This window comes from Eptesicus fuscus, chromosome 7 (genome assembly GCF_027574615.1).
Source record: "Eptesicus fuscus isolate TK198812 chromosome 7, DD_ASM_mEF_20220401, whole genome shotgun sequence".
Lineage (NCBI taxonomy): Eukaryota > Metazoa > Chordata > Mammalia > Chiroptera > Vespertilionidae > Eptesicus > Eptesicus fuscus.
The window spans coordinates 57,177,640-57,200,048 of record NC_072479.1 but is presented as its reverse complement, the minus strand read 5'-3'; the positions used below and the strand labels follow the sequence as shown (position 1 = coordinate 57,200,048).

The 22,409-nt window shown below is 48.5% G+C and overlaps 1 protein-coding gene across 2 annotated transcripts; it reads right to left on the bottom strand.

The window, feature by feature from the left end:
- Positions 1–10,504: 10,504 nt before the first annotated feature.
- Positions 10,505–21,930, bottom strand: LOC103285322 (keratin, type II cytoskeletal 72). 2 transcript variants are annotated; one of them, XM_008140717.3, is made up of 9 exons: positions 21,472–21,930; positions 19,658–19,872; positions 15,705–15,765; positions 15,242–15,337; positions 14,520–14,684; positions 13,586–13,711; positions 11,974–12,194; positions 11,326–11,360; positions 10,505–10,695 (listed from the first exon to the last, which is right to left on the bottom strand). In XM_008140717.3, the coding sequence occupies exons 1-9, from the start codon at positions 21,928–21,930 to the stop codon at positions 10,505–10,507; spliced, it is 1,569 nt and encodes a 522-aa protein (XP_008138939.2). The 2 variants fall into 2 exon arrangements, with proteins under 2 accessions (XP_008138939.2, XP_054574423.1); XM_054718448.1 differs by lacking the exon at positions 13,586–13,711.
- Between the last annotated feature and the right edge of the window lie 479 nt (positions 21,931–22,409).

The following is a 22,409-nucleotide window of genomic DNA, read 5'->3' as shown; positions in this document are numbered from 1 at the left end:
GGGAAATGCCTGGCTTTGTCCAAGAGGGCTCATCCCAAACCCCCAGGTCCCTCCCCAGAGGCCTCATCTCCCTATAAGCTGGTCTTACTGAGGACCTGGGGTGTCCATGCTGGGGATGAAGAGACTGGAAAAGAATATGGTGGGTCTTCAAAGATCTGGACCCAAGAAAGAAATCCCAGGGGCCACTCTCTGGGTCACTCTAAGGACCACAGCTGTCCAGCAATGAACAGACACCAAGAAAATAGTGGAAATGACTGTATGGCCCCCAGCAGCGGTGCTGTCTGGGGCTTTCTGTCCTGGGCAGGGCCTGGGTAGTGGTGACTTGGATGTTGCCTTTTCAACAGTGAGAACCTTTCCAGGGAACTGGTGGTTCCTGCAGTTGAATTTTTTTTTCTTCTGGACAGGGTGAGCTTTTCCATCCTAGGAGGTCGGGCCATAGAGCAGCCTCAGGAACCGGGACATTCGCTCTTCTCTCTCTGGGGATAACATCTGCCCTCGCACTCCCTAGGGAAACACTCCATGCCCAGTGCCCAAGGTACAGAAGACCCTGAGGCTCACTCCTGCGTTCAGGGTGGGCTGTTCTGCCAGTTTCCTGATCACTTTAGGAAGCCACTCAATCTTGGAACAGAAAAGCCAGTTCTTTATAATAAAGTTCAGGTAGTCCTGGGAAAGGGCGGTGGTAAGTTAAAAACGCTAAAAATTATTTCAAAAACAGGCACCTGGTAGCTGCCCTAATGCAGGACTCTGACCACTTCTATAACTAAATTGGGGAGCCTGGACCCGTTTGGATCAGCCAGAGGGTAGTAGACAACTGCTCTGGCTGCTGGAAGGGAAAGGGGGAGACAGTAAGCTGGGTACCAGGATGCCTATAGGCCTGGCTGCCTCAGAGGGTTTTCCATTTATCGTGTTCTCCTCTCAGCCCAGAGGCAGAAGTGGAAGCTCCTTCTCCAGGGACCCTGCCTCTCAACCTTCCTGGCAGGGCCCAGGATGAGAGAGCATGAGAGGGCATAACTGAAGTGGGGTTTTGTGCTTTTCTAAACCAGATTGTGTGTGAGCCTGATGTTCTGAATATCAACAAACTAGAGTCCCTTGACTGGGAATGACTAATACATGGCTCCAGTCCCCAAGGAACCTGAAGACTCATGAACAGAATTCACAAAAAGAACTTAAATCTGGGGCCAAAGCTCCAGAATAACAGGAAAGCATTGTGAACAAGGATTAGAGGTGCGCAGGGGAGGAGGGGCTAATTCTGATTGGCATTTTAGGGGTCTCCAGAAGGCCAGTTTTATACTCCCAACAGCAACCGTCACAGAAGCTGGCTCAGAGTAGCCACTCCCAGGCCGGGGGGATTGAAGTATGACCTGAAATAGGAGGAGCAATGGTGGCAGCAATGCAATCAGTTGTGGTCATAGTGACAGTAACAACAGAAGTCAATGTTTACGTTCACTTTGCACGTGTCAGATGTGCCAAGCACTACAAGGGTTTCTAATTTAATTCTCATTTTACTAACTTCACTTTACAGTTGAAGAAACTGAGGCTTAGAGATATTCAGGAACTTGCCCAAGGTCACTCAGCTAGTAAACCAGAGCTGGGGATGGAATTCAAGAGTGTCCGCTTTCATAGTCCCTGCTCCTAACCATCATCATCACATAATGTCATAGAGATTAATCAGAGATGCAAAGACTTTCTGAAATGAGGTAGACGAGTCAACCATGGGCTTCTGAGTTCCTTGGGCCGTGTTTCTCTAGTTCAGAGAGAGTCAGTCCAAATGGAGATGGGCAGGGGAAGGAAAAGGGTCACTTTTCAGCAGGGCTATTTTATTCTAGACCCCTTCTCCAGTCGCCACCCCTGAGGGGCTCTCTAGGGAAATACACGTGGTTCTGGTGGGCTGAGTCTCCTGAGCCAAGTCTGCACCTCCACTGTGGGGCTGAGTGTGAGCTCTGTCTGCTAGAAGAGCTGGACCTCTCACCAAAGACCTTCTCAGAAGAACATTTACAAAGTAGGAAAAGTTCAAAGCTAGATCTTCAAGTCTAGAGAAGATGTAGGATCGTTAAAAAACAGAGTTTCAGGTGCCTGGGAAAATGCTGGAGAATGAACTAAGCTCATCCATGTTCCAAAGTGATGGGCTGGGGAGAGCCAGGACTAGGGCTGGGGTCCTGGCACCTTTCAGTGTGTATTCCACACACACTGCCTCTCTGTGCCAGCTCTTGTACTAGGGGCTGGCAAGTAAGGGCTCAGTGATAGTGGTGGTGGTGATGATGACAGTAGTGATGGTAGTTGTGACGCAGAAGAAAGAAGAGGAGGCAGAGGAGGGTTTCCAGACAACAGTGTTGTGACTGTGGTTACACACAGGTTCCCCCCCTCTCCCCCCCCCCCCACCCCAGCTGGTTCCTAGGGAATGCAATTGCAGGCAATTTTCTTTGGCCTACACCAGTGGTTCTCAACCTTTCTAATGCCTCGACCCTTTAATACAGTTCCTCATGTTGTGGTGACCCCCAAGCATAAAATTATTTTCGTTGCTACTTCATAACTGTAATTTTGCTACTGTTAATGAATCGTAATGTAAATATCTGTGTTTTCCGATGGTCTTAGGCTCTACAGCAGCGGTCTCAACCGGTGGGTCGCGACCCACCAGTTGAGAACCGCTAGCAGGGTTGCCTAAGACCATTGGAAAACACAGATATTTACATTATGATTCATAACAGTAGCAAAATTACAGTTATGAAGTAGCAATGAAAGTAATTTTATGGTTGGGGGTCACCACAACATGAGGAACTGTATTAAAGGGTCAAGGCATTAGAAAGGTTGAGAACCACTGCCCTACACAAGTCAGATCTCTGACAGCCCCAATTTTCACCTTGTTGGCTACCCTTTAATTAGTCATCACACTCCACACCCTAGTCTTTGAGTTCATTGGACTAATGAATGTCCCAAAGCCTGAAGAGATTGGCATATTCAATGAGTGTAAAATTGAGTGCCTCCTGTGTGGACGGCTCAATGCTGGACACTGAGGGAGGGAGACTTCTAAGACTTTCTCCTTCCCCGCTAAGAAATGGAAATTGAACTGGAGGAGAAAAAATATAAGCCGATGAGAGTTGTTTTGCTGTTGTTTTGCTGTAGTTTAATTCCACATGCCTGTATTCAATAATGTGCTTAACTGAATGACTTAGATAAGCTGTTATTAAAATCCTGATTTTTAAAAAAATCAAAATAAAATACATTGGGCTCTGGGAGGTAGGGTTTGAGACCTGGAAGGTGATCCAGACAGGACAGGTGCACTGCATCCGAGAGGCCATGAGCAGCCCAGGTGTACTGAAGGGGAAGGTTTGATTTGGGGAGGGGTGGTCAATGGGAGAAAGATGGTGGCTAAGACAGTTCCCTTCTCCCTGCAGACAGTGTGGAATTGTAGGAGGGTCATGAGGGGAAGAAACATCACTGAGCCAGGGCTTTAGGTTAAAGAACAGATTCCATGTTACACAAGGAGAACTGTGAGAAAGACAGGACCCGAAAAAACCCTGAAGGAGCCAAGTCCATTTGCTCCATGATCTCCTGCCATGAGTTAAGGGAATTCCTGGAGGGTAAAAGTCCCTTTCAGCCGAGCACACTACCCTGGAGGTAAATAGAAAGTAGTGCCACGAATAATCCCAAATGAACACATCCAAAGTCATGTCTTCTTGGCTGGAGAATGGATCCTGACGGGCATTTTTCCCTAGCTCACTGGGGTTTTTTTTGACGACTCTTAGGCATAGTCTAGGGAACCAGCGTTCTGTAGATCAAGGTCATTAATGGAAAGAGTAAAAAGCTTGAAGAGTTTTTGGGCTAACTTTCGGGTAACAAGATTTGGGGATAAACCACAGCACCTTGGAATCTGAAAGGACTTGAAACTGAGTTATCTGATCATTTGAAAATGAGCTCAGTGCAGAAATCTAAAGCTCTATGCCTGTCTGAACCAGTTTGAAAGGAGCCTGTTTTTCCATCCTCATCCAAAGTTAGCTTAAACAATAGATTCATCAGCTTTTCTTCCATTCCTTTACCTCCACTCCCAACACCTTCCTGGCATGAAATTCTCTGAGTCCTGGCTTATCGAGTCCCACATCAAATAGGATATGCACCAAGCAGTAGGGCAGAGCCATTGCTGCAGTCCGTGGCTCTAGACTGACCACCTGGCCCAACTTCCCAGGATTGGCCACTTGTCCAGTGCTACGACCTGGGTGGCTGATCACCCTGTCACCCTTTATATTGCGGAGTACAGAGTCCCAGATTCCCCAGTAGTTTGTAGTGGTCATTGAAGTTACATCTCTCTTCATCCCTCTAGTCCCTCTTCCCCATGCCCACCCTTAACATGAATCCTCCAGATTATTAAGAAAACAGGTAGCTGGATCTCATCCATTTAAATTCAATTTCACTCTCACTCATCAAACACAGGCGCTGTGCTGAGTGAAATCCCAGAGGGCAGTCGGGGCTCTGAATCCCCACTGGCGCCACATTAGTGTCAAGACGTTGCACAGTGAGCCTCTGCTTGTTCAAACTTATCGGAGGATTCCTAGTGCTCTGACACCTAGTGGTGGTTCCCTCAGCGCAGCTGGTCCTAGAACTTTTTAGCAGCACTCCTGGGCGTCTCTCCACAAGCACCTCTCTCTGAGTCTAGGGCCTTCCCATCAACTCCTCAGCATTAGCATCCTGGATCTTGCTTCTGCCTGCTGCAGCCTAGCTCAGGAGGGGCATGTCTCAGCCTTCCTGCCTCAAGAGAGATGTGTCACAGCAGTTTCACCAAGTGGCTGCAGGGCCCTCGGGCACCTTCGTGCTGGTTAGAAAGATGCAGCCCTTAGTCTGAGTGCACAGCTGAATTTCAGGCCCCACTCGCCCCTCATGCGCACAGCCCCCAGCACCTTGGGGCAGCCTGGTTGGCTTGCCTGAACCTCAAGGATAGGCTCAAGACATACAGGCAAGTAGGAGCCTTGTGGCCAGAATTCTATGCTCTCAAGGGAAGGGCCATCAGAGTCTCCTGGCTCCCCCCACCCCCTAGTTGTCCCTCCTCCTCCAGGGCTGGCTGAGCTCTGTCTTCCAGTCCCCTGGGTCTTTTCCTTCTCTGAGCCCTGGCGGAAGTGGTGGCCTCCCTGCTCCCCCTGTGTCCACTCTGGGCTCCGTCAACTGTTAACTGCCCTACTCTGCTTCCCTCTGGCTCAGGGACCTGCAGACTCCTTTTCATTTTTCCCAGCCTGAGTGTCCTTTTGCCTGCAGCACATCCTGGCCCGTGTCTCACTGAGCTCCTCCATGCTCCTTTCTCTCCCTCCCCCACCCTGCCTTCTTGGGCTCTATGACTACACAGGCCCCTAGTCCTTTAGTGTCAATCAAGCAGTCTTTAGTTCTCTTTCTTTCCTCTTTTTTAAAAGACAAACTCTCTGGGATCTTTTGCAATCCCCACCCCCCACCCCCCCATCTGCCTCGTCATCACAGGGAGCTCTCCTCTCAGCTACATGCACAGAGGTATGTCGGACAAGTGCGGTCTTGCTCTAGGAAGGACACGTTTTCTTCCATTTGCTTGTTTCAAAATGCCACCAGGCCCCCATTTCTGTATTATTTCATCCAACTCCTTACCTCAGTCCCTTCCACCACCAACCACTTCTGGAAGAAGTTTGTAAGTTATTTTCTGGTCCCCTTTATTGCATGATTCTTTTTTTTTTTTTTTTTTTTTTTTTTGAAAGAGAATAGAGCAGCTGGGGGAAATGCCTTAATCTTTTGATCGTGACTATGAAGTTTGAAGCTTTATCCGCCTCTTCCTTTACCCATTTCCAAAGCAAACATGCGGGCTGCGCACCAGGTGGTAATTAAGCCAGTCATCACTAATAACATGCTCTCTATCTCCCATCAGAGCACCGCGCACAGCCCTATCCAAACAGCAGGGAGAAGGTCATCCCTGCCCCCACCCCATCCCTTGGAGAAGCTGCTGGAGAGGTGGGCAGGGCCTGGGGTGGAGGAGCACCTGCCTCAGGTGTGGGGGAACGGCCAGCACTCTCTCCTGGGCCCACCTTATAACTAACTGAGCCTGCTAGACCCTGGGGACAGGGTTGGGAGGGGGACTTAAACACCCAGGCAGGGCAGAAGCACTAAGGGCCTGGGGGGCCATAGCAAGGTAAAAACTGGGAGGAAAATATGTGAAGTAGGACGTCAAGAAAGAAATATAAAAAATAACTGGATATGTTAGGAAAAGGGAACTAGGAAAGACTGGGTCAGTGAGGAGGGATGAGTCTGTCCTGAGGGGAGGGGCTAAAGACGCAGAGAGGGTAGAGGGTGAGCCCAGAGGCTGGAGGCAGGGGCTGAACTGACCCCAGCCCCACCCCAACCTGCAAGGAAGGGATGAGATACCTACTGACTGCCAGGAACCTCCTCACTGCTGTGCCAGGGGGCCCTAAGCACCGCCCTCCAGGATGCAAGCCTGCCTTGGATGAAGCGGCTCAGGCCGGTGGGGCTTAGGTGATGCTCAATGCTGGCACCTGAGGCTGCAGTCAGAGTGTAAGCTTCTTCGTCTGGAGCTGAAACCACAGCCCGGCCCCTTTGAAAAGTTCTGTCCACCTCCCCTGTGGAGAAGGAGGCCCACAGAGCAAGTCTCCATCTCCACAGTGCCAGGGGCCCCCACTGGGGCAGGTGGGACTTTGTGGCCTGGCTACAAGGTGTGACATGCAGCTACCAGTTCAGGAGACTGGTTGTGAAATGAACCTGCAGATCAGGGAGTGGGGGAGAGTGACGCACACCAGGACGCAGGCGGTCTGTAGGTGTGAGCCAGTGGACACGGGCACACTGGTGAACATGGGGAAGGAAAAGGAACAGCGGGGCAGCCTGGAGCACGGACAGGCGCTACATGTCACAGCAGAGGGCCAAAGGAGTGGGCTAAGAGGGACCAGTGGACATGGAGGAGAACCTTCTGAAAATGAATGTGGGCTGCAAGGGCCAAGAAGAATGAGATGGGGGAAGAGGTGCTAGCCTAGGATTGGAATCGAGCAGGAAGCTAGCAGGGCAGGGGAGCCTCAGATGTAGAAATGGAGTGATCATTTTTTGAGAGCTTGCTTGGTACATTTTAACTTGTTTCATCCTCACACCAATCCAGTGAGGAAAATACTCTTATTTTTCCCACTTTACAAATGAGAAAACCCAGGAGCAGGGAGACTGAGTTGCCCAAGTCATGGTTATAAGTGGCAAAAGAAACGAACCAATAATGGGATTCAGACTCTTGACTAGCCCAGTGCAAAGCATGTTCTCTTACACAGTGTGATTTTGTGTCCCTCTCACCCCCTCCAGGAAGCCTTCCCAGATTGTCAGTGTTCAGCTCTGATCCCTTCCTTCCTCTGTAACCCCTTGGCTATACCTTGCCAGTGTCTCCATGTCTGGATTATCTGCTGAGAAAGAGAGAAAGGGAGAGTATGTTTGTGTGTGTGTTGGTGGGGGGGAGTGAGAGAGAGTTCAGAGCCCTCCCACCCCAATACAACCAGGGCAGGGTTTGCACACAGAGCAGGCGGGGGAAGGGGAGGGGGTGGCGGGATATTAATGAGGTAAGGGGGTTCTCATTCCCAGGACCTCTGGATCAGCACCAAGATCAACATTCTCAGGCGCCCATTGAGGAAGAGCTGTCTAAAGGTACCGAGTTCTCTAACTAGAGGTGAACAGGTTCAGATGGCAGCAGCACCAGCACCCCCACTCCCCCGCCACCTCCTGGGAGAGGAGGGGTCACAGAGGAGAGGAAGGGGGGCCAGGAGCCAGGTCCTGGGCAGCATGGAGGCTGGGACTAGCCTGGGCAGGCTAGGGAGCGAAACAGCTTCTCTTCCCGCTGGCAGCTCATCCAACACCTTCTCTACTGTGGGGAAGTGTCCTCCTGGGCCGCACAGATAGAAGGTGCAGTACTTGGATCTGATGGCAGAGGGCAGTGTATGCACAAAATACAGACACCAAGGAGTTACAGGGTGATCCAAAAAATGTATGCACACTTTGAATAATTATTAATTCCAATGGGTTAAATCTGTAAAGAAAGAAACATCAATTGAGCTATCAGCTGTAAAAGTGTGTATACATTTTTGGGACACCCTGTATTTTATCTGCTTGGAAATAAGCAGTTGGTGACTGGATGGGGATGTGTGACAATGAACAGACCCAGAGCCCTCTGCCCTGCACTTAGCCCATCTCAGCCAGGGCTCTGGGCACAGTCCTGCTGTGGATCAACTGGTCGTGAACCAGTGCACGGCCGGCAAACACGGAAGGCTTCACAAACACGCATCGATGACAAGTATTATTATAACAGCTAACATGCATTGGCTGCAGACGGTGTTCCAGGCGCTATATTTTTTTTCTTTTCCCTTTTCACATTCTCAACTCTCCTCTAAGGTGAGAACTTTGATAGGTAATGAGGTGTAGCAGCTGGAAATGTGGACTATGGAATTGGACTGAGGTTCAAGTCCCAACTCTGCTATTTGCTAACCATGTAACATTGGGTGGGTTCGATAAGCTCTCTGAGCCTCAGTATCCTCGGTAGTGAGATGGAATTATTACAATAGCAATAATGCCTATCAGGTTATTGGAAGAGTTAATTAAGTTTCCAGACATAGCGTGCTTAGGAGAATTGGTTCTGAGACAGTATCTGGCAATAAGAAGCAACTTGCATCAATCCTTTCACAAGAACAGAATTCTGCACTAGGCCACATGCAGCCATTGGAAGAGGCAGGATCTGAAGCCAGGTACATGACTGCTCAGCCACTTGTCTGAAATGGTACTGGCTTATGCCTGTTGTTTGAGAATCAAGGTCAGCATGTGTCCAGAACAAAAGTTTGGTTGATAAATTACATAAACTGTACACATGTGTATGCATAGGAAACAAACTTTTTTAACCCAAATCTGTTTTATCATTTGCATGCCAAATTATTGGGATGTGCGTGTACTTTGAACTCTCTCCCCAGTGAAGGTATACTGAGTACTGACTGTGCACCAGACTTGAGGACCCCGGAACAAGGGGTTGAGAAAGGGGGAGGGGTGAAGAGACAGACATGAGTGTGGCTAACATGACACTAGGAAAATAAAGCACCGACTGTAACACAGTTGAGAACGGTGCTGTGGGCACGAAGAGCTGTGAACTTGGGGAAAGCACTTAGCCATCGGGCCTCTGTTTGCCTCCCATAAAATGAAGGGACAGGGGAGAGCTGTTGAGCCAGCAGCTCTATTGTTCCCTTACATTTAAGCTTGATGACTTAATAGAGCCCACCTGGAGGGACCAGAAAATGCAGGAACACGGGAGGTGACATTTCAGCTGGGCCACAATAGATGAGCAGGCTTTCAATAAATGGGACATGATTTCTGTGATTGGAAAATCATATTTGCAAAGGCCCATGGGCATGAAAAGTCCTGGCCTGCTTGGAGAAAGACTGGAATAAAAGGACAGGAATGATGTGGGAGAAGAAGGGGTCATGGGCACCTTGAATGCCACTCCCATCCTTGGAAGGTGGTCTCACCCTTAAGGATTCTGCTCCTTAGCACCTTGCTCAAGTCAACTGTGCTGATTCTGAGAAAATAAACACGGTTGCAGAAACATACACACATACCTAAAAGAGCACCCTTCTTACCCCACTTAATTTTTCTGCACAGTAGTTATCACTGCTGACACATGTTATTTATTCCCGTGTTAGTTGCTTATTTTTACTCTGCATGCCAGACTGTGAGCTCTCTGAGGACAGGGTCTGCGTCCGTGTGTTCACTGTAGTTAGTATTCCCAGTGCCTGAGCAATGCCTGCCTCAGTAAGGATTTGGACAGTGAGCCACCACTACGTGTACATAATAGATACAGACGCATCCATACGATTATATGTACATGCAGCCCTCAAACTTTAGGGTGGAAAGACTTGGCAGGAAGAAGGGCCATTGTGGGGGAGCATTGGCAGGTAGGTTGGCCGGAGAGCGAGGGGGTGAAGGAAAAGAAGGACTGATCACTCTAGCAATGAGAGGCAGTTGTGTGGAACGCTGGGTGCTTTTGAGAACCCGATGGAGAAGCCAGGCTTCAGTGTCAGGGACTCAGGAAAGCAAGAGTTAGACCAAGAGAAGTTAGAAGGGGCCGTGCAGATGTTGGCATCCTGGACAACAGATTGACACTGAGAATTCAAATGGCATTGAGCGTTTATTGCAGGGGAGGCAGAGAACTGGACACGACCCCAACCAGAGGGCAAAGAGGCCCTGGGCAATGAAGGCTCAAGAAAAGCACATGGGGACAGAGGGGCTGGCACCTGGCCGCAAGGAAGCGTGCTGAGTCTGCGTCTTGTCTCTGCATTTGGGGCAGTGACCCAGTGAGAGGTGGTCCAGGAGGAGGTTGCCGAGCGCCCCTATGACTGGACTTCCTGCATAGGCGTGTCACCCGGCCCAGGACCACAGAGAGAGGGGAGGGGACTGGGATTGTGGTTACAGGGGCAGCGCTTCCTGACTTGGAAAGGGGCGGAGGGAGAAGAGATGGATGGGCTCCGCAGCTTTCTGCCCTTCATCTGGAGGCCTTCTTTTTGGTGGCACAGCTGCTGCTGGAGGCTTTGGTGAGGGGATCCTTGAACTCACTGCCACAGCTGCCTTTGGTTTTGAGTTCGGCCCCGGGTTTGTAGCTGTAACTGCTAGAGGCGCCGAAGCCCATGCTGAAGCCAGCCCCTCCAGCTCCGGCTCCCGTGTTGCTGATGACAGCTGCAGTGGGAGAGAGGAGACCCCAGCCCCGTCATCCTCATCCTGTTCTTTTTGATGCAGTTGGCCTTTTCCTGTTAGGCTGTGTCACTCAGTCACTATCCAACTTTAAGCTTCTGCAGGTTCTACCAGTGAATTTGCCCACAGGAAGGGCCATAGGAAGAAAGGCCTTCATGGAGGCCTGGGGCTGCCAGAGTTCCTGCCTGTCAAAGATAGCACATCCCCTCACTTTCTCTAGTTTTTAAATCTGGAGGAGATTTTTAGTTTTCTTTTTCATCATTTCCCTTTCAGGTTTCCCTCAATAACCTCTTGCTGTCATTCAGGGCTTTTATTTGGGTCTGGCATCAGTAGAAATATAATGTAGCCATTAAGCATTATTCTTTCAATAGGCTCTTGGATTATACACCGTTGAGTATTATTTAATTTTCTAAGGTTATACTTGTATTTCATGATATTATTCTATTTCTCCATCCATTGCTTCTCCTTGGTGACTAAAGCCAGCTCCCTTTTTGTGCCCCTAAGTCGGTCCTGCTCCCACTCCAGTATTCTGACTTCTCTTTGGTGTCATGGAATTAAAGGAACTTAGACTTGTGGTAGGTGACCAACGGCAGGACTGGGCCTGTAGGTACTTACAGATGCTCACAGAGTTTGGATATTCACCAGACATCCTGAAGAGGAAGAAGAAAAACAGATAAACCCTCAGTAAACCATCACCCCAAAGTTCCAGGGAGTCTCCTGTGAATGAGCCTCTCCTCTCAGAACATCCCACCTTCCACCCCATCCCAGACTCTTTTCTTTCCATACACCCCAGCGGGGCCTCTTCAGAAATGGAGAACCAAGATGAAAAATCTGCCACCAGGAGTCAGCACTCCATCAAAGTGGCTTTGAGATTACCTGATGTGTAAGATAATTGTGCCTCCACTGCCTTCTAGTTATTAGAAGGTCTTAGACAAATAAGAGGAATGAGCACACATCCTCACTGGGCCCCAACTTTGCTAGAGTGACTCTTGGAGGTCATCCTGCACCATGAAGGGCCAAGTGACGCCCTGTTTCTCAAACGTTGCTGAATCAGTACTTCCTCTGCTACCACTTCTTTGGGATTTTTTGTAACTTAGTTCTTCTTGCTGTCTAACTTTGGTCTTTCCTACTGCACCACGTTAAAGCCCATTTTCTATAAGGTTTTACCTCAGTACGACCTGAACAAAAGCAGACTGTTTGCTTTCAACCTTCCTACTAATGCAAAGCAATAACTGGTCCAGACAAAAGATATCTGGCCCTCACCGGCACTCCTCGCCCTCCAGCAGCTTGCGGTAGGTGGCGATCTCCACATCCAGGGCCAACTTTGTGCTCATCAGCTCCTGGTACTCGCGCAGCATCCGGCCCAGCTCCTCCTTGGCCTGGTTCAGGGCAGCTTCCAGCTCATCCAGCTTGGCCCGGGCGTCCTTCAGGGCACAGTCACCCCGCTGCTCGGCATCGGCGATGGCCGTCTCCAGGTTGGAGCACTGAGGGGCAGATGAATTCATCTGAGATCCTGCTCAGACAACCTCCCCTCACTGGGTCCTGACTGACAGTAAACGCTTTGAGGTTGTCCTGGTTCCTCCACCTTTGGACATCACTAGAGGAGAATCTGTCCTTCCCCGACTTCAGGTACGGTGCACCCTAACTCATGCTGTGGCATGTGAAAGTGGAGCGTCTCTACCACAGGATGGAGGAGGGAAAGGGCATGAGAAGGTGGGCACCTGGCACGCGGCCCCTGCCCTCTCCCTCCTGGTCTGTAACATGGGCTATATGATTCTAATGCCAACCCGGAATATTCTCTTGGTAGCTGACCTCAATGTTGCCTCACTGTGTACAGGTTGTCTTGGGAGATCCTGTAAATCATGAAAAAAATTGAGGACTACTAGAGTTCCTATTAATAAAATGTCTGTCCAATAAACACTGAGAGTCTGGCCTCCAAAATTTTGCAGACAATCATGCTACACAGCAACGCCTTAAACAATAACTGGCAGGTTTTACAAGCTGACAGACACCTGCGGTTGGGTAGAAATGTAACTTGCAGGAGGAAGCTGAAGGTGGGGCTCAGTGGCTTCCATGTGAAAGCTGGGGAGGTGGGGGTGGCATGGGACAGGAGCTTCCGGAGCCTTTAGTCTTGAGTGTGTGTTCTGGTCACTTGGCTAAGGTTTTGGTAAGGATCTAAGTGTCTGGCCTCTCTTCCTGGTGTGTCCCTTTCTCTGGAGTCACATGTGTTTCACCCCAAGGACAGCAGCTGATCCTAAGGACATGTGGAATTCTGCACTGTTGTCCATCTGGTGTCACTCTCCTCTATCAGGTAGGCCCCCAGCCAGGCAAACACCCATTACTTTTTGAGTGAGTGGCTAACAGCCTCAGCGGAGACACTGAGGCTGCCCGACCAGAAAAAAAAAATGTCCCATCTCAGAAGTGGGGCAGGCAAACACAGATCAGAGCCCTAAGCCAAGGCGAGGGTGGGAGGCTTTTAATCCCTACTCTTTTCTAACATCCACTGCCCGATTCTCCTCCCTCCAGCAGATTCATCACATGAAACCTCCCAATGCCTTCCTTCTACCTGCTGCACTGGGTCTAAACCCCACTGCTTGGCTTTGAAGGCATCTCTTCCCCTCTCCTTTCTGCCTCCCATCCCAGTGTAATCCCACCTCCTGCAGGCAGCTCCAGCCCCTCAGGACTCCTACAGGATTAGTGGGTGTGCAACACACTGGGTGGATGCTTCCTCCTTCCATATTGGCTCAGACTGTTCTCTCCTGATGAATTACAAATGCCTAAAGAAAGGACCTTTTCCATATTTGGTCCTATACAGATATTGATGTTAACCCAGATATCAGTTAACCCTGTAGCTGACTCATTGTATAGAACCCACCTGCTTCTTCACACTCCCTATCTCTGAGCGGATCCTCTGGATCAGGCGGTTGAGCTCTGAGATTTCAGCCTTGGTGAGGTTGAGGTCATCCCCATGCTGACCCGCTGTGACCTGCAGCTCCTGGATCTGAGGTTGGAGGCAAGAGAAGAGGAGCACAGGACAGTTGAACATCCACCTCTCAAGGGTGTTCAGCATGGAGAGGGAGGGCCACATGCCATTCTCATTATCCAAGCATCATAGACACAATCGAATCAAAAGAGGGAGGAGGGAAGAGAGATGGCAGAAGGGAAGGCGAGGAGGGGGAGAAAGACAGCTCTTTCCTTCTGGATAGAAAAGTCCTGCACCAGTTCAGCAGGATCCTTGGGCTCACAAATGTGAGAGCCTTGGTGGAGTTCTAATTTCCTGTCCTTATTTTTACAAAGTTAATGACAGAAAGAAAAGCCAAGGCATCTGGATTATCCACAGAAATGGTGTCAGTCATATCAGAGCTGTGGCTGGTATGGCCTCTGCTGTCAGCAAGGGTCATGGCAGGGGAAGGGCTACGCTCCATATATGTCCCCAACTCATGCCAAGGCTGCAGTTGGGCTCTAGCTGGTTTGGCGCAGTGGCTAGAGCATCTGCCTGCAGACTGGAGGATCCTGGGTTTGATTCTGGTCAAGGGCACATGCCCAGGTTGCAGGCTCGATCCCTAGTACGGGGCATGCCGATCAATGATTCTTTCTCATCATTGATGTTTCTCTCTCTCCCTCTCCCTTCCTCTCTGAAATCAATATATTTTTTTAACTGCAGTTGACCTCCCTGATCCACAGGGAGGCATTTCCACAGTCCCAACTGCACGACAAAGGACGTCTCCACCCAGCCTAAATACACATGCATGCACATACATGCAAATAATGAGGGGGTGGCACCTGTGGTCACTGGGCACACAGCTCACCTTGGTCTGGTACAGGGCCTCCGCCTCCGCCTTGCTCTTCAGGGCGATCTCCTCATACTGGACACGGACTTCGTCGATGATGCTGTCCAGGTTCAGGTCCCGGTTGTTGTCCATGGACAGGATGACAGATGTGTCACTGATGTGCGACTGGATCTGAGCGATCTCCTGGGAACAATTAGGGGACTGGAGCCAATTAGAGGCTCCCCATGAGGGGAGCATGTCTCCTGATCCTCCCCGGTAAAACCGTCGCTGTCCCTTTCTACCCTTCCTTAGCAGAGCCCAGCAGAGCCAGTGTCTGCTGGGTGTGAGATGCACACATTGGGCTTTCAGCCCGTGTGGGACCATCCTCTCCACCATGCACTCAGGATTGCTCCCACCCCTATTTCACACTCTGCAGCAACATCCACCCTCCACCATGCAATCAAGTCTAAACTCAGAGTGCTCTAGGGAGTTGCCAATGACCTTCCCTTCTCTAGACCCCTCATGCTTTAGCACAGCTCAGATCTCTGAGACTGTGAATTCCTGGAAGACAAGAATCTTTTTTTTTTTCTCCATCATGGTTTCCTCAAAACCCATATCATGGCTCAGCACATAGTAGGGCCTCAGCTCTACTGAGCTTAAAGGCTTCTCTACCAGCCTTTGGTCCACACAACAATCCGGGCCAAGGGCCAAAAGCCACTTGTAAGAGAAGCAGACCACGCGAAGGTCAGTGAGGTCCTTACCCCTTCATAGAGGCACTTGAAGAATTTTATCTCATCTGTCAAGGAGTCCACCTTGGCCTGGAGGTCAACCTTGTTCATGTAGGCAGCATCCACGTCCTGGGGAACACAGAGAGCAACCAGCTGCCTCACTTCCCTCTCGTCTTCCCTCCCTTTCTTCCTCCCTTCCTGACATAAGAAGCCTCAGGTTCCCAACTCTCTCCACTCCCCTACCCCATGCTTCTCAGGGAGGCCCCATCCCTGAGAGCAAGCCAACCAATATGCAGTGCAATGGTGCACCAGAAGTGTGACAAATGCTGGGGTTTCAAACTGACGGATTCTGGGTGCAGCATATAAGAGACTTGGCGAAAAGAGCAGGAAAATTAGAATCCCAGTCATCCCTGCCCAAGGGACTAAGGTTCCTTTTTCTCAGCCAAGTCCTCAGAGAGCCCTCTAGGCTTCCTCGATTCCTTCCTGCTCCCCTTACCTTCTTGAGCATCACAAACTCATTCTCAGCAGCTGTGCGTCTGTTAATCTCCATCTCGTACCTGCGTGGAGCAAGAGAAAGGAGAGAGCATAGCCATTGGACAATTCAGTTCTGCAAATGCTCACTAAGCAGTTAGTGATCATCTCTGTGCTGAGAGCTGCAGGGCAGTGGTCTTCAAACTGAAGTCATGTACCCCTGGGGCATGCATAGCCTTCCTCATGGAAATGTGACAAGGACAGGCTAAAGAAATAGTTTTCCAGCTCCTTAGTTCATATGCAGTCTGCCCTAAGATAGATCTGCCTGGGAGATCTATGAGGGAGATGTCATGCAGGTACCACTGTCCCACTTCCCTTTCACACTACCCCTCCCTGAGACAGCAGAAAGGTGGATCCTCCTCCATCTGGCACCTTACGAATGTGCACTAGCCCAGCATGCAAAACCTCACAGACACCTAACAAAACCTTATCCCACCTGTTTCTTATACATATCCTGTTCCAGGTGCAGCAAGGTCTTGGAAACAGGTGTTTGTATGGGGTGAGATGTTCTGAATACAGATATATTGTGGATTGGGGAGGTAAGAGTATTGATCGTTCCACTTAAAGTTCTCACTATCTCATCCCTTGCTATTGTCAAAGACTGTATGATAGGACAGTTGTGAGAGCAAACAACATAGAACATTGGAAAGAAATAATTAAAACTAGAATAGGGCTTTTTTCATACACTTTAACATGAGCACATCTTTTCAGCTTTTATTACTTGCTAAGGCAAATCACTGACTGCCAAGAAGAAAAGTCTTGTTGGACGGCTGAACTAGTACATGTTAGTGAATGGGAATGTGATATTTTCTAAAACTGCCAGATTTTTTCTAATTATACTGGATAAAGCACAGAAAACAAATTATATGATCTATCTCAGATTTCATGTGTGTTATTCAAAAGATAATTGAAAACTTCTTTTTAACAACTTATGTTATGAAATAGTTGTATCTACTACAATCAATCTTTATCCCATATTATCTTAGAAAATAGTCAGTTTTATTTTCCTCCTATTAACAGAAATAAAAGCATATGCTAGTTGCAGGCCAGTTCGTTTGTAGCAGTTTACATCCTCCTATTTCATAAAATACAAGGAAAAAGTTGGATAATCATGGCTATCAAAATTAAATATCCCTGCCTTCATGAAACAGCTGGAGAGAAACAACAACAAGTAAGTAAATTACACATTATGTGTAATCAGAAAACGATAAGTGCTATGAGAGAAAAAAAGCAGAAAAACTGGAAAGGCATACACTGCTCTTGCAAAACTCCTTCCATTACAATCTATTTGAATGAACAAAGTCACTTAGATAAGAATGAAAAAAATATAGGACTAGAATATCTCTACTTCTAAGGGAGAGAAATCTTTCCCATTTAACTCATTAAGAAATTATTTCCAAAATTATTTTTTACACTTTTATATTTAATGTTTATTTAACAAAATTAGTAATATTTCTTGCTTTTGTATAACACAACCCATAACAAATGTTTAGACATTAAAAAATACATATGATCACAAGAAAATTGCTAAATTTTCAAGTAACAGATTTTGTGGCAGCAAGGGTGATTAACAAAAGACTTCAAGGCATAAGACACATTACACTGGAACAGTCATGTGGGGAAAATGGCATGAGAATTGGAGTTCAAATGAGGAAAGGATCAAGGTAAAATTTATGATTTTTAAAGCAGAGCTTACTGACATTAATTTTTTGTATGTTTACTAGATTTGTATTTTTTCTAATCTTGAGATTAAAAAAAGGTTTTCTGTGAAATATTCTGTGATTATTTATCTGCCTCACTGGTTATCAAATATGATATAAGTAGTCAAATAATCTGAATGAAGAATCAGAGACAGTGACATCATAGAAAAGGAATTTCTGTGGCTTTCTGCTAACTTTTTGGTTGAATGATGGTGGGTATTAAACTGCCCAATTGGATACATTTAAAGGAGTTCATATAGCCCTTATAATTTCCAATGACAATATACATAATATGCTTGAAATTATGTCCTTTGAAATGACTTAAATTTGTGGTAAAAATTTTTGTCAACTTTTTTAAATTGTGAGGAGATTTTTTAAAATTGTGAATACCTAAAAGTTATTTTAGAGTGTCTATGAGAAAAATCTTGAATAGACAATGGTGCTTAAGACACACACTGCCTGTCCTCTAGAACTTCATAGTTTTTTTCTTTTTTATCAATTTGAGAGAGAGAGAGAGAGAGAGAGAGAGAGAGAAACACTGATTTGTTGTTCCACTTATTTAAGCATTCATTGGTTGATTCTTGTATGTGCCCTCACAGGGGATCGAACTTGCAACCTTGGTGTATTGGGACAATGCTCTAACCAACTGAGCTACTGGGCTTAGAATTTCAGTTTCACAGGAAGGTAAATGCTCTGAAAATTCTAACACAAAGATGACTTATTAAAATCTTTTATGATATATCGTAAAAGAGGTACCAAAACCAGTGGCTGAGAACCCGCAGGTGACAGAGATAATTAATTTAAAAATAATAATAATAATAATAATAATAGTAAATTCAGCTGATATTTTTTTATCCCTTACTACAGGCTAAACATTGCGCTAAAATCTTCACATACATTATTTCATTTAATTGTCACAACAACCCTATAAAGTGGGTTCTATTATTATCTCTCCACTTTATAAATGAGGCAAAGACTTGCCCAAGGTCATAATGCTAGTTAATAGTGAAGCTAGGATCCAAATCCAAGACTTTTGACATCAAGGAAAAATGCCTTACATTAGTCTAGCCCTTTGGGTGTTTTGAGAGCTGTTAATACATGACTATCTGGCTGTTAACTCTAAACTGTTCTTGTAGGTGACAAGGCAGGTATCAGTGTATAATTTTTATAGACATTAACACGATACTTCACAGAGGATCAAGGGGCTCACCCATGGCCACTCGAGAGTGCATGGTAAACCTGGAACACCTGGCCTTCACACTCCAAAAGGCTCAGAGAGAGCACAGCCCCTTGATGCCTCTGAACCGGACACCAGGCAGCCCTCTCTTCTTCCCAGAATCCTGTTCAAATCTCCATGGGACTCCAATATTCCCAACTTACTTTCACTCAATTTCAATTCATACTATTCATTTCCACTGACTGGAAGCTATCTGAACATTCTTTAAGCCTGTCCTCACAATCTGTGTGCTTCCAGAGGTCGGGGACCATGTCACCTCCTCCATCAGGACCTCCAGGCAGGGCTCAGGCCAGAGTTCTGCCTTGGGGAGACTTTAGGGTAGGGATGAACAGGTAGATCAAACATGGAATAAGAGAAATTATTCAGTTCGGACCATCTCCACCTTTTGAATTGTGGCTGAGTCATCTATCCCAGAAATCCTGGCACGTGGAAGCAAACTGCCCAGATATCAGATCACACTGAGTCCAGATGTGTCACTCTGTCAATGGCTCAACTTGGAGGGCAGGAGGAGCAATCTCTGGTTCCAAGTACATACCCAACTATTCTCTTTAATGGTGGCATTCAGCAGCACAGATATGCCTCATCATGAAAAAAAGCTTTAAAGACTCATTTTTGATTAGTTTTAAGATTTGTTTCAAGATCAGTGGGAACTCTCTCATGTTCTGGGAACTCCCATGGGAAACCTCACTCAAGAGGAGCTATGAAGCCATTTGGGTTGTCCATCTGGTTTTGAGACAATTCTCCATTTCCAATGGTAAATATTGAGCATACCATTTCCTAGGCAATTTGGAGCACCCTTTTGGGTATCTCTTTTCTCTTCCTAAGCCTCATCCTGTCTGAATTTCTTTCTCCCTCCCCTACGGGAAAGAAAATTGCAATAGGATCAGCAAAAGATCTAGAAGGCAAATATGCTGGCTCCAAATTAAAACCTCATCTGTAATCAAGACCCTCCAGGGCCATAACCTCTGCCTTTCCACTCACCTGTTCTTGTAGTCCTCCACCAAATCCTGCATGTTCCTCAGCTCCGAGTCCAGCCTCACCCTGTCCCCTGATAGCGTCTCCAGTTGCTTCCGCAGGCTGCTGATGTAGCCCTCGTACACGGGCTCCAGGTTCTTCCTGCAGCTGCTCACATCCAGCTGCTGTAGCAGGCTCCACTTGGTCTCCAACACCTGGTTCTGCTGCTCCAGAAACCGCACCTGGAACCCAAAGATGGTCATGATCAGAATCCCCATGCTGTTGACTCTCAAAAATGGGGAGAGGGCTCCAGAAATCAGGTGCAGTCATCCTGGGATGGGGGTGGGGCTGGAAAGAGCAAGTCTCATTAGAGAGTAGATTCAGCCCCGGGGAGGGGGGGGGGGGGGGCGGAGGGGGAGGAATCATGCCTATCTGGGTCTCTAGGACAAGAAATAAGATCCAGTATAAGAGAAATCAGGAAGTGGTCTTAAGCAATGCTGTAACTGCCACCATGGTTATCATGTGATTGAGGGAGCTTCTTTTGCTATAAATGCTGGTGTTTTCAGAGTGGAAGGAAATGAGAAGCAGGGGAGAAACAATGACGGGGGTGGGGGGGGGCATGGCATTGGAAAGTCACTCCCATGGTTAGTATGTTCTGTCTCTTATATAGCCTAAACGGCTCTTGATTGGCTTGTTTCTTTGGTTTTCAAAGTAGGTTATCACATCTTTACAAGCTTCTTTCCTACTCCACCAAAGGTTTCACATTTTTTGGGCTAAATAAGCTCAGACACTCCGCTACTCACCAGCATTCCTCTTCTCACCTATCTCTTTAGCTTGGGGGAGAGAAGGAAATATGCTAGGGAAGAACACACTTGGAGGAAGAAAATGGGATGGTAGCTCTGTTTTTTCTACTCCTGCCTTCTCTCCTCTAACCACGTCTTTCCTCTTCCTGAGCATAGTGGTGAGGGACAGGCTCTATGGTTGCCTGTTCTAGCAACTGGGGCACTTTCTTAGTCTCCCTCTGTCTTAGTTTCCTCACCTGCGTGGCAGAAGGGTAACAGAATCATGGGTTGCACGTTGATAAACGAGAACCACTTGGGACAGCACCGGGCCCTGAGGAGTGTCAGCGATTGTTAGTATTATGTCCCCATCACTCATGCCCTAGACCTTCTGCTCCAGGTGGAGAGAAGAGAAGCCCATTCCCCATCTCCTCCCCATTCATTGGGGTCACTAACTCAGAATCTCCAGAGATATATTTCCTATCACCCCGATTTCTGAGTACCCTCCACACACATACAGAACACACACATGTAACTTGACATGCCCTCTTTCTAAATATTCTCCCTCAGGCTCACACTTCAAATTTCTGGACCTTTTCAAACACCTCCTCTAAAAACCATCCTAGCTTACGACTGTATCCCACTTCTTACCTTCCAAGACCTTCCCCACTCACCAAGCATCATGTCCTGTGACACCAACTGGCCTGTGTCCCACTAGTGCCCCTGTCCTGGATGTGTGTCCCCACCTTCCTGTCTGACATTGAGAGTCCTCAGAGGGCCATTCCACACACCTCCTGCCCCAGACACCAACCCCCTTCCCAGAACGAATGAAGCTTTGGTTTATGGGCAGTGAATGCCTGCCACTGTTCGAAGCACCTTATGCACAACCAATCAAGGCACAACCTACTGGGTAAGAGCCACTCCTGTGCCTACTTCACAGATAAGGAAAGGGAGGCTCAGAGGACTAGCTAACTCGCCCACTTTCCCACGCAGCTGTCAGTGGCAGAGCGAGCGTCCCTGTGTACAGCGGTTGCCAACGCAGGGACATGTCCCAGGACCCACCTTGTCAATGAAAGAGGCGAACTTGTTGTTCAACGCCTTGATCTGCTCCCGCTCCTGGACACGCACTTTCTGAATCTTGGGGTCCAGCTCCACGTTGAGGGGGGCCAGGAGGCTCTTGTTGACGGTGACCTGGGGGATGCCACCTGGCGGGCACACGGAGGGACACGCAGGGCCCAGCCCGGCGCTGCCAAAGACGGTGCCCACAAAGCCCCCCAGGCGGCCGCCCGTGCCCGCACAGTGGCCCAGCGCGAAGGCGCCGCTCCGCCCCGCCGAGGCGCTCAGAGCCAGGCGCCTGCCGCCCCCCAGGCTGAAGAGGCTCCTGCTGCCGAAGGCGGCGGTGCCCTTGACGCCAGCCCTGAAGGAGGCAGAGCTGCTGCTCACCCTGCCCGAGATGACTGCTGAGCAGCCGCTGAAGCCCAGGCGCTCGCTGCCCGGGAAAGAGTGCAGCTGCCGGCTCATGGTTGCAGGATGCGCTGTGGGGCGCGGGGCGGGGCGGGAGGCAGGAGAGGGAGCAGAGGGCGCTGGGCCTTCGGTCCTGGCTCACCCCTTAAATAGCGCGGGGCTGCTGGATGGAGTCAGCCTAATTTGTAGGTCTGAAACATCATGTAGGCCATTTGGGGGCCTCTTGGGTTCTTCATTTAGGAAATTACCATCCCCTGTCGGAGATTTTTGTCTCTTCCTCCCTGAACCCCCCATAAACCCCCCATAAAATGTCCCAGAACCCTGCATTTGCTTTGCTCACCTCCTGCATTATAATAATTTGGCTACCTTATCTCCACTTGCTGCCGTCCAATTACCGGGGTTATCACTGCCAACATCTCCCGTGGAAGCTTCCAGTGGGTCTGGCGGTCTGGGTGTGTGGGGGGAAGAGAGAGGATCAGGGAAGCAGACGTCTAGGCCGGTTCTCCTTCAGGACATGACCTGGGTCAAGAACATTC